Source organism: Cebus imitator, unplaced genomic scaffold (assembly GCF_001604975.1).
Source record: "Cebus imitator isolate Cc_AM_T3 unplaced genomic scaffold, Cebus_imitator-1.0 Scaffold444, whole genome shotgun sequence".
NCBI lineage: Eukaryota > Metazoa > Chordata > Mammalia > Primates > Cebidae > Cebus > Cebus imitator.
This window is the reverse complement of record NW_016107759.1, coordinates 2108244-2119648: the sequence shown is the minus strand read 5'-3', so window position 1 is coordinate 2119648 and position 11405 is coordinate 2108244. Positions and strand designations below refer to the sequence as shown.

Here is an 11405-nt window from a genome sequence, read left to right as displayed (position 1 = left end):
GCCACTGACTCACTGGAAGCCCTCATCACACTGCAACTGTACACTCCATGGGTTTCCACAGCAAGGTGGACTCTACCCAGCCTTATTTCACTGGCTGACTTGGTTTATCCCCCATGTCTACTGGATATGTGCCCCAGGAGGGCAGGGGCGCTGTCCCCCTCCACCCTGGCCAGGCCCTGATGATCCACCTATCCCGGGGCCAACCCAGGGCACGGTGGCTTCCTGGAGCAGGGAGGTGGCTGGGATAGCTTTGTGGGGGCCCTGAGGAGGCCCTGACATAGGGGTCCAGGGCGGGAAAGAAACATCCTCCGACTAACGCCCACCCACCGCGATTCCCCTCCAAAACCTGGAGGCAGCAGGAACTCCCGGGCGTCCGGGCTGGCGTCACCGCCTCTGCAGCCAATGGGCTCTGACGTGGCGGGCCCGGAACGCCACTGGGGCTGTGCGGGGCGTCCACACCACCCACCGAGCGCGGCCACCGCGTAGGCGGCATGAGCGCTCCCGAGCCTCCGCCCCCGGCGCCCGCCTCGCCCTCCGGGCCGGGCCCCTACGCGCCCTTCTTTTGGCCACCGGCGGGGGCTCGTGGCCCTGCTGCGTCCTGCCGTTCGGTGCAGTGGCTGCGCTGGCTGGTGCAGCCGCCACAGCCATCACCTTCTCGCTGCGGGGGCCCCGCCTGGACCTGGCCCGGGGCTCGTCGCTGGCCGCGCTCAGTGCGGGCCTCGGGCTCCTGACCGCCGCCTTCCTGTGCTGGCACGCTTGGCGGCGGCGAAGGATCGGGCGCAGGGAGCCGAGGGCGTCCTGAGCCCCCGGCGAGGCCCCCATCCATCGAAGTCACCGCGAGCCGGGCGCCCCTCTCTCCGACCTCGCCGCGGCGGGGCGGGCGCAGTGCCAAGCGCAGTCGCAGAGGCCACCTCCTACTCCCCCCCGCCCCAAACCGTTACTTCTGGAACCCTTTGGGCAGAGGAGGCCACCGGCCGTTTCCCTCCCTCCTCCTCCTCCCTCCGTCCAACGTCGCATTTCAGCTTTTTGGCTTGGCACGCAGAGCTGGCGCGACCGCAGAGCTGGGCGGCGGCGGGACGGGGCCTGCGCGGCTCGGGGACGGCCTGGCGCGAGGGTGCTGGGTGGAGGGCAGCGGGCTGCGGGCTCGGCCACACAACCCGCCACTGGGAGCCTGCTGTGTCGGCTCCTGGGGGCTGCCTTCGGAGCTCGGTTGTAAGCCCCTGCGGCATAATAGGCACTCAATAAATGTTTGTGCAATAGTTGAACATGTGGTGGCTTGCAGGCATTTGTTGGGGGACAGCAGGTTCTGGGCTAGGCGAGGAATTACTGGATCAATGGGCATCTTACAAGAAAGACCCTCAGCTCCCTGACGCCTGGGACTGTCTAGCCCATCTATGTCTTCTCCCCAGCCTGTGCCTCAAAGCCAGAGCTGCCGCTCTCAGGGGGAGGGGTGGGGCTCTGCGGCCTGAGTTGCAGGTGGGGGGAGGGGAGGCGGAGCGTCTTTGTTGGGAAGGTGCCATGAGGGGGCAGGGCCAGTGGAGAAGTGAGAGGTGTGAGGCCCCAGGCAGGGACTGGGACAGGTGGCTGGGTCCCTAGAGAGCAGTAAGTCCCGCTTGGGGGCTGTGAGGAGGCCCCCGCTAACTCCCAAACACCGTCTGCGAGGGCTGGGGGTGGGGGCGGAAAACGTGTGCAGAGGTCTGTTCCTATGGAGAGGCCCTGTGGCCAGCAGCCTCCTCCCTGGGAAGCTGGTGACACAATGGCCCTCAAGGCCTCCCACCGCGCTGGCCCAGATGAACAATTGCAGCAGGGCTGAGCTCCAGGCACCGACTTTCTGCCCGCCCAGAAGCCACCAGTCGTTCTGCAGACCCCAGTCCCAGCTCACAGGGTGGCTGAGCTGGAGACAAAGCCAGCCCCTCTGACGAAGGTAGAAGAGGCTGCTGGTCGCTGTCCCTCCTGCAGCCTGGCTGGCGGCCAGTCTGGCAATGGCCCTGATCTGGCCCCATGGCCCTGATGTCCAGAGACAGCTTGAGTTTCTCCAGAGGCTTGTCTCTGGACAGTGGAACCCCTGTGTCAGGCCTGGGCTTTTCTCTCTACTGTCCCAGAGTGATGATCTCACCCCCCTGCTCCCCGCACACAGTTCCTCCCACCATTACGGTGGGGTGGCAGGGGGTGGGGGTTGGGAGCCAGAAGAACCTTGAAGAGGGCGGTGGGGAAGTTTCAGGCTCTAAGCTTGACCCACAGAGCAGAGCGTGAGCCCTGTCAGACTCAGGTCCTTCACCTTGTAAAGGATACGATTCCCATTCTCTTTATCAGGAAGCTGAGGGGCAGGGGCCTGTGGCAGAGAGAGAGAGCCCCTCAGTCCTCTCTGCTCAGTGCTCCCGTGGCCCCATCCCTGCATCTGTGGCTGTCATATGCAGACATGTGGCCCGGAGAAGGTGGGCACCAGCCAGTGTCAGGTGTTCCAGGAGTCAAGCCAGGTGCCCCATCACCGTCTTCCTGTTCCTCCCCTCCACAAGCAGGCCCTCCTGCTCTCTCCTCTGGTCCTTCAGTTTCCCCCAGGAGGCTTCTGTGTCCTCCTGCCTCTCCTCTCCCAAAAAGTGCGAGGCTCCTGCCTCTCCGTCCTCTTCCTGTTGTCCTTGTGTATCTCTGGCTGTGTCCAGGGTCCACCCACGTGGCCCCTGCACCATCTGCAGGGCCTGGTCTTCCATGTGAAACAGGGCATGCAGGCCTCGAGGTGGACCCTGCAGGGAACTTCTTCCTGGCCCCTCCCTGGAATGTTGGGCCTCCTCTGTCCAGGACCTAAAAGTAGGAGAGAAGGACATTTCTCTGACCAGAGCTGTCCCTGGACCCTCTGCTGGCGTCGCTCCCAGGCACAGCTGCCCCATCCCCCACTAGTCCCCAGGCCACCCACCTGGGCTTCTGCCTCAGGTTCCCTGCCCAAACTTGTTTCGACGTGGGCCAGTGGGCTCAGGGTTGCTACCAGTCCCTTCCTATGATTGAACCCTACTCTCTGTCCCTGCAGAGGGGTCTTCAACAGCTAACCACGTCCCTGAACCCCAAGAAGCCACCCCATCACACCCTCAGCTTCCATGTCCTCCCTGCCAGCTGAACCCATGGCAGAGATGTTATTAGAAACTTGCAGACCCAGGGAGCATTGGGATCAGAGTCTGGCCTGTGCAGGGGTGGCTGGCCTCGTGTCTTAGCCCAGCTCAGGCCCAAGGGGGTGCCCTCCTTCCTCAACACAGGCAGGAGACACTCCAGTCTGTGCAGCTCCTGACTTGGGCCTCATAGATACCACTTCGGGCCAACTCCAACAGCTCCAGAGCACATGCTGAGTAAAAGGCGTCTGGCCGATGAGGGAACAGGAGCCCAATCCATGCAGCCAGAAATGGAGCAGTTTGGATTCAAAATCAGACCTGACCCCAATCCCGGGTTCTTTCTACTCGAGTAGATGCTGCTTTGGGGATAACCCTTCAACCGGTGGTTACCTGGTTTCCCTACCCAGGGAGCATCCAGAGTCTCTGCTGTCAGACCCAGGGCCTTGCCTGCCTGATGGGCTTCAGGAAGGAGGTGGCCCAGACCCCCGCCCAGCACGTGGCACAACCCCAGGAGCAGTCAAGGCCTGGCTGTGGGCCCAGGACCCTGCTGGGTGGTCCCCCACGGGCTGCGAAGGCTGAGCCGCCCCCTCCAGACCCCTCCCGCCAGCGCATTCCTGGCTCCCCGGCCCCTCCCCTGGCTCCCGGGCCTCCCAGCCCCCTTCCCCGCTGGCCCAGCCCGCGTCTGAATCTGCTTCTGATTCCAGCTCCGCCGATGAGGCCCCCTCCCCTTCCCTCCCTGCTTCCCGACCCGAGCAGCCCCGCCCCTGGCTGGGCCCGTGCTTGCGCCTGCTGCGCCCCCCACCCCCTCCTGGCACAGCTCTTTCGCCCTGGCTGCAGCCGGGAGGAGGCGTCGGCCAGTGCACCGCAGGCCCCGCCCGCCCACGGCCCTTCCCGGGAGGCCGGGAGACCCACTCCTCCCGGCCCTCGGTGGGTGAGTGCGACCGGCGGGCGGCGGGTGGGGCCTCCGCGGGCGGAGGCACCGGGAGCGGGGACGACGCCTGTCATCACTCCAGGCCCAGCGGGAGGACGCGCCAACATCCCCGCTGCTGCGCAGGGCCCGGGGCGTGCCCGCCGCGGCTCCTACCTCTGGGCCCGGCTGGGGCCGCCTGGGGGCTCTGTTCCTCGGCATTGCGGGGCCTGGCGGGCAGAGCTGCGGAGGGGGCTCCTTCTCCCCGAGGGCAGCGTCTTGGGGCCCGGCCGCTGGCTGACCCGTGGTGGCTCCGGCCATGCCCGGCTGGCCCTGGGAGCTGCTGCTAACGGCAGGTACTCTCTCCGCCGCCCTGAGCCCGGGACCGCCGGCGCCCGCCGACCCCTGCCACGATGAGGGGGGCGCTCCCCGGAGCTGCGTGCCGGGCCTGGTGAACGCCGCCCTGGGCCGCGAGGTGCTGGCGTCCAGCACGTGCGGGCGGCCGGCCACTCGGGCCTGCGACGCCTCCGACCCGCGACGGGCACACCCCCCCGCTCTCCTGACCTCCGCAGGGGGCACGGCCAGCCCTCTGTGCTGGCGTTCAGAGTCGCTGCCTCGGGCACCTCTCAACGTGACTCTCACGGTGCCACTCGGCAAGGCTTTCGAGCTGGTCTTCGTGAGCCTGCGCTTCTGCTCAGCTCCCCCAGCCTCCGTGGCCCTGCTCAAGTCGCAGGACCATGGCCGCAGCTGGGCCCCGCTGGGCTTCTTCTCCTCTCACTGTGGCCTGGACTATGGCCGCCTGCCTGCCCCTGCTATTGGCCCAGCTGGTCCAGGGCCTGAGGCCCTGTGCTTCCCGGCACCCCAGGCCCAGCCTGATGGCAGCGGCCTTCTGGCCTTCAGCGTGCAGGACAGCAGCCCACCAGGCCTCGACCTGGACAGCAGTCCAGTGCTCCAAGACTGGGTGACTGCCACCGACATCCGCATAGTACTCACAAGGCCTAGTGCGGTGGGCAACCCCAGGGACTCGGAGGCCCTCTCTTACTCCTATGCAGCCACCGACCTCCAGGTGGGCGGGCGCTGCAAGTGCAATGGACATGCCTCACGGTGCCTGCTGGACGCGCAGGGCCACCTGATCTGCGACTGTCGGCACGGCACCGAGGGCCCCGACTGCGGCCGCTGTAAGCCCTTCTACTGCGACAGGCCATGGCAGCGGGCCACAGCCCGGGAACCCCACGCCTGCCTCGGTGAGGCCTTGGAGGGTGGCCTGGGGACCTTGGACCCAGCCAGCCTGCCCCTGACCCATCCCTCCCTGCAGCTTGCTCCTGCAACGGCCACGCCCGCCGCTGCCGCTTCAACATGGAGCTGTACCGACTGTCCGGCCGCCGCAGCGGGGGTGTCTGCCTCAACTGCCGGCACAACACCGCCGGCCGCCACTGCCACTACTGCCGGGAGGGCTTCTATCGAGACCCTGGCCGCGCCCTGAGTGACCGTCGGGTTTGCAGGGGTGAGCCTGCCACCGGCCACCTGCAGGCCCTCAGCCTCTGACTTCCCAGATACCCAGACAGGCTTCTGACCAGGCCCTTCCACCTCTGTCCTCAGCCTGCGACTGTCACCCCGTTGGTGCTGCTGGCAAGACCTGCAACCAGACCACAGGCCAGTGTCCCTGCAAGGACGGCGTCACCGGCCTCACCTGCAATCGCTGCGCCCCTGGCTTCCAGCAGAGCCGCTCCCCAGTGGCGCCCTGTGTTAGTGAGTGTGCCTGCCCTGCCTCAGCCACCAAGCCAGAGTCACCCCAGCTTCCTGCTGTTGTCCCCAGTTTGTTCCTGGAGCCCTGCAGATCTCTCTGCCCCTCCATCGCAGGCCATTCTCCCTCCTTCTCCGCAGAGACCCCTATTCCTGGACCCACTGAGGACAGCAGCCCTGCGCAGCCCCAGGGTGAGTGGACACAGGACAAGGCCCCAGACAGGCATGACTCTAGGGGAGGGGGCTCTGGGTTCCGGGAGAGAAGGGTGGGGAAAGGGGGAATGGGAGTCTGTCCCAGCCTCCCACCCTCTGTCCAGACTGTGACTCGCACTGCAAACCTGCCCGTGGCAGCTACCGCATCAGCCTGAAGAAGTTCTGCAGGAAGGACTACGGTAGGCGCCGTCAGGCCTCTCGCGGACCTTCCACCTTCCTCCTCTCCGCGCCTCCCCTCGACCAACATCACCTTGGAACACCTTGACCGTTGCTGGGCCCCAAGGCCCATCCCCATCTCTCAGGTCCCCGACGGGCAGCGGCCCCGCCCCTTCAGCCCCCACTGTCCTCCCGCGTCCTCCCGCCCCACCCGGCGCGGGCAGCCCCCTCCTGACCCCGCCCCCTCTCGCTCTTCCCGCAGCGGTGCAGGTGGCGGTGGGCGCGCGCGGCGAGGCGCGCGGCGCGTGGACGCGCTTCCCAGTGGCGGTGCTCGCCGTGTTCCGGAGCGGAGAGGAGCGCGCGCGGCGCGGGAGCAGCGCGTTGTGGGTGCCCGCGGGGGACGCGGCCTGCGGCTGCCCGCGCCTCCTCCCAGGCCGCCGCTACCTGCTGCTGGGGGGCGGGCCTGGAGCCGCGGCCGGGGGCGCAGGGGGCCGGGGTCCCGGGCTCAGCGCCGCCCGCGGAAGCCTAGTGCTGCCCTGGAGGGACGCGTGGACGCGGCGCCTGCGGAGGCTACAGCGGCGCGAGCGGCGGGGGCGCTGCGGCACGGCCTGAGCCCGCGGGCGGGAGGGGCGGGCGCTGCCCCACATCCAGGAGCACGTTCACCCTGTGCCTTCGCCTGCCGAGGATTCCTTGCTCGCATCGTGCTTGTCGCCACCTGGGCCACCGCCCCGCCCCTCCGGCAGCTCCCTCGATACCTCCCGTCTGGCCCCGGCGGATGTGACCGGCGCAGCGACAGCCCGCCCCGCACCGAGGCGGGTGATACGGCGCCATGGTCTCCCCCCACCCGGCCGTCGGCCCTGTACCAGGGGCACTGTGATACCCCGAAGGCTGTGAACCCGTCGTGATGCCAGGCCCTCTCGGGGGTCTCAGATCATCCCCCGGGCCTCGGTGATGCACCCCGACCCGGGCGGCGACCCGCCAGGGAGCGCGCTAACCTCCCCAAAGACTGTGGCCACTGCAGGCGCCTTGGAGCCCCCTTGGGGGGACAGGGCGTCTCCTGCCTGCTGCAGCCCCGCGCGGGCGGCGGCCTCGGCCCCTGCAGGCTGGGCGTCTGCCGCCGGGTCTCGCATCTTTCTTGGCCGGCTATGTCCCCATCTGCGGGCTCCGTCCGGCCGTCCCTCTCTCTGCCGCGTCTCCCCTGCTCAGGGCCTGTCCCAGGACTCCCTTCCGGCCCTTCTCCCCCGGCTCGGGGCTGGACGTCGCGCCCACGCGGTTCCAGATCCACGCGTGACCCGGCCGGGCGGAGACTCCGACAGGTGGCTGTCCGAGCCCCCGATGCCCTAGGCGGGGCCCTGCCACCCTCCCGCCCCGCTTGGCTCGCCCCCTGGGACCACACTGCAGCCGCCGCCCCTCTGCACCGGACCGGTCCCCGGCCGGCGCCTGCTTCCGCCGCAGCCGCAGCCAGCCGCCGGCGCGCATGCCCAGAGCCCGGCCGGCCGGAGACCCGCCGGCGCTCCGGGGTGAGCACTGCGCGCGAGCTTGGCGGGGGCGGGGCCGCGCGCGCGCGTGCGCAGAGAGCCCGGCCGCGGCGAGCTGAGGAGACAGCGGCGCGCGGAGGTGGGTGCGCTGGGGGCGTGCGGGGGGCGCGCGGCCGGGTGGCCCGGCCGGGCCGGGTCCCCGCTGTCACCGCGGCCGACGCGTGCTGGGGGCAGGAGCGTGGGGGATGGGCTGCGGGTCCCGTCCGAGGCGGGGATGCCCAGCCACGCGGGGTTGGGGGCTCCGGAGCCCGGCAGTGCCGGGCGCTGCAGCTGCGGCTGGTCCTCGGGGGTGGGGGGGGCGCAGGAGCGGGAGCCCCTGGGCGCGAGGCCCGAACCCCGCCCGGCTGCTGTCGCCCGCGTCCCGGCCCAGGGCAGGGTGTCGTTGGCAAGAGCCAGCTCTGTGTCAGTCTTTCCTTGGGGCGCTTTCCGTCTCCGCAGGGTCGGAAATCCTCTTCGGGGCCGGGTGAGATTGCCACAGATTCTGATGAGACCCGCCCTGTGGACCTGCAGCGGCCCTGGGCCCCGCCCCACCCCGGATGACACACCCCCCACCGCCCACCCTGCTGGGGGTCCGCCTGTCCCCGGCCGGTCCAGTGGTGCGCCCCGCTGGGTGCTCCGAGCCCTGGGAGGTGGAAGCCGGGGACCCCCAGCCCTGAGCCGGCACAGCAGAGGGGAGAGCCGGCCCCACCTGCGCTGGGCCGCATCTGCTCCCGCCCCCTCCAGGCGGGGGTCCCCGCGGCCTGGCCACAGGCTTTCTTTGGTGGCCCCGTGCGGAAACTGGCCAGGCTCGGAAACCCGCTGTGGGCCTCCCGGGTTACTGCTTGCGGGGGGGTGACATGAAAGGCCAAAGGTTGTCTAAAAGCCACCTGGTTTGTGTGGAGGTGCAGGTGCAACTGTTAGGTTGGTTGCAGGTTGGTTAGGTCGTGAAGCCAGTGTCACTGTGTTTCCCCAGCAGCTTATTCCGGAAAGGGGGTGTCAGCTTATGGAAGCACTAGCGGGTGATATTTCCCTGTTTTGCTGTGTTTGCTCTGGAGTCAGCAGGTGATTTCCAGGCAATGTGCAGAAGGAACCGTCCCATTATTTGGCACCTGTGTGCTGTTTCCTCCACCTGAGGGCCTGGGCTCCGTCTTCACGTTCTGTCCTCAGCGCACAGTAGGCACCCGTGGATGACGTGTGTGGCCTTTCCTCTGCCTAAGGGCCAGGGCTCCGTCCACAGCACACAGTAGGCACCTGTGGATGTTTGCTCAGTTGTGGTAAAGACACACAGTCAGGTACTTTACATTTTAAGGAACACAGACTGGGCAAAACCAATCCAGATAAGAAAAGATCAAGAAATCATATGGAAGATTTTACAGTTCCTGTTCCTGGCCCGTGGCATGACCCCTGCGTGCGCTTCCTTTTATTCTGAGCGTTGATCCTCATCTAATCTGAACACTCAGATAAAGGCTTTACATGGAGTACTTATTGGGGAGTGTGTGCTCTGCTTAGAAGCCTGTCTTTCCCTGTGAACAGGGCTGGAGCCACACTGTTCATCTCTGCTTCCCCCAAGCATGGCCACGGGGGGGCCAGAGGTTCTCTCTACAGAATGGTTGAACTGGATCAAGGTCCTTTGTCGGAATGATAACTATTGCAGTTGCTTTCCACTGGATTGAGGGTGACCTTCTGGGGATGCAGAAGTAATCTAGGCAGGGTTTTCATAACAACAATCAGTTTGGCCACCCAGGGTCTGTAAAGTCACCTGCGGGATAGCCTTGCTAGCTCTTGCTGACCACACCTGCCAGGGCTGTCCAGCAGGCTCGAGTGACCTTGGGCATGCTGTGTTGCTCTTAATTAACTACAGATTGAGCCAAGCTCAAAAAACATATTAAATGTTTGCCTTTAGATGGTTTCTGGTTTAAAGTACATAAGGACGATGAAGCAGATTATAAAAAAAGCACTTAACATTTACCCTGTTCAATGTTTTACCAGTCAGAGCATATGTTTTCTGTTATGACAACTCTGTAAATGGAAAAAAGAAGTCCTTTTCAACTCAAAGCAGCAACTTCAGTGGCTGTTTCAAACATTGCCTTTCAATTGGAGATAATATCAGAAAAACAAAACCTCAGGCTTTTTACTGAGGACCAACTTATTCGATGATTTTCTGCATCCTTTCTTTCAACATGGATTTACTAAGCCAGGAGCAGTGGTTCATGCCTGTAATCCCAGCGCTTTGGGAGGCTGAGGCAGGAGGATCACATGAGCCCAGGAGTTCGAGACCACCCTGGGGAACATAGAGAGGTCTCGTCTCTATAAAAAATTCACCAAGTATAGTGGCATGCACCTGTGGTCCCAGCTACTCGGGAAGCTCAAGAATGCAGTGGGCTGTGATTGTGACAGGGCAACATAGTGAGACCCTGCCTCTGAAAACCAAAACAAAAGTGCATTTATTGAATTCATACTTCATAGGAGGCACCATGCTGTGCGTTCTGTGGATTCGGTGTTGAGTAAGAGTTGGTCTCAGCCCTTGAACTTATATTGCAGTGAGGAGAGAGGAGAATCAACACAAGGTAGAACCTCCCACACAGGTGGACAGAACCTTCAGTGGGTGCAGAGGCCTGGCGTCCAGCTGGATTATGGTGGAGGTGGAGCTCTGAGATGGGCTTGAGCTTCATTTTGAAGGATGATCGGGGTGGCAAGAGCAAGTGAGGGAAAGCACCTTCCCACAAAGGGACAGTGTATATAAAGTATTGGGTGTGGTTCCTGCCCACCAAGTCTTGGGAGAGGGGCAATGGTGGCCCCAGGTGGATGGGGTGAAGTGAGTAAGCTAGGCTGACCGCAGGCTGGGAAAAGCCTTGAGTGACAGCCTGGGAGTATGAATTTCACTCTGAGTGCCATGAAGCCTCCGAAGATCTTGGGTTTGTGAGTGACTGGATCAGAGGTGGCCAGGGAGGTGAAGGGCTGCATAGAGGCCAAGGCCAGTTGAGGGACTGTCATGGCACACCCAGAGAGATGTCAGCACAGAAAAGAGGAAGACTCAGCTGGGCACGGGGGTTCACACCTGCAAGCCCACACTCTGAGAGGCTGAAACGGGAGGATCGTCTGAATCCAGGAGTTGCAGGCTCAGTGAACTGTGATTGGGCCACTGCACTCCAGCCTGGACAACTCTGTGTCAAAAGGAAAAAGAGAGCAAGACTCTGGGACAAGTGGCTGCAGGATGGGGAGAGCCAGGGAGGAAGGAGGGGATGTTCCAGGATTGAGCGGCTGGCGGTGCCACACCCCGTGCAGAATGTGAAGGGAGGGAGCAGGCTGGCACCGTGTGGAGATGCTGATGAGGTTACTGTGAGACGTCTGGGCAGTAAGCACTTGTGTTCTGGCCTGCAGCCAAGGAGAATGTACCAGGCTAGAGAGCATTTTTGGGATGCTATGTGGCGTCTAAGCTGGCAGTTGGGCTGGGTCTTCCCAGGAGAATGTGTAGAGTGAGAAAAACAAGATAGAACCCTGAACTCTGTAGGCTCCTAATAAATTCCGAAAACAGAGTCATTAAGGTAACAGAAAGTCAGTCAGTAACCCATTGCCTTTCAGGGGAATGTGGGAGGGTAGTGGGCTTTTAATTTTCTTTCTTTCTTTTTTTGTTTTTTGTTTTTGAGACAGGGCCTTCCAAATAGCTGGAACTACAGACTTTTTTCCTTTCTTTTCTTTTACAGGGCCTTCCAAATAGCTGGAACTACAGACTTTTTTCCTTTCTTTTCTTTTCTTTTTTTTTTTTTTTTT

The 11405-nt window shown here is 64.0% G+C and overlaps 2 protein-coding genes across 6 annotated transcripts in view; both read left to right on the top strand.

Moving 5' to 3' along the window:
• Window positions 1-3888: 3888 nt before the first annotated feature.
• Window positions 3889-7522, top strand: NTN3 (netrin 3). Of its 2 annotated transcripts, XM_017511232.2 has the most exons (6): window positions 3889-5249; window positions 5321-5509; window positions 5605-5754; window positions 5890-5940; window positions 6066-6140; window positions 6380-7522. In XM_017511232.2, the coding sequence occupies exons 1-6, from the start codon at window positions 4325-4327 to the stop codon at window positions 6727-6729; spliced, it is 1740 nt and encodes a 579-aa protein (XP_017366721.1). In that variant the 5' UTR covers window positions 3889-4324; the 3' UTR covers window positions 6730-7522. The 2 variants fall into 2 exon arrangements, with proteins under 2 accessions (XP_017366721.1, XP_037588257.1); XM_037732329.1 differs by having other exon boundaries at window positions 5605-5940.
• Window positions 7523-7657: 135 nt separating this feature from the next.
• TBC1D24 (TBC1 domain family member 24) overlaps window positions 7658-11405 on the top strand; it is a 29958-nt gene continuing 26210 nt past the window's right edge. For 3 of the 4 annotated variants that reach the window (XM_017511231.2, XM_037732345.1, XM_017511225.2), the window contains exon 1: window positions 7658-7734. The gene's annotated coding sequence lies outside the window, so the exon portion shown is untranslated. Of the gene's footprint in view, window positions 7735-10100; window positions 10202-11405 lie in introns of all 4 variants that reach the window. The other variant, XM_037732346.1, reaches the window with a different exon arrangement.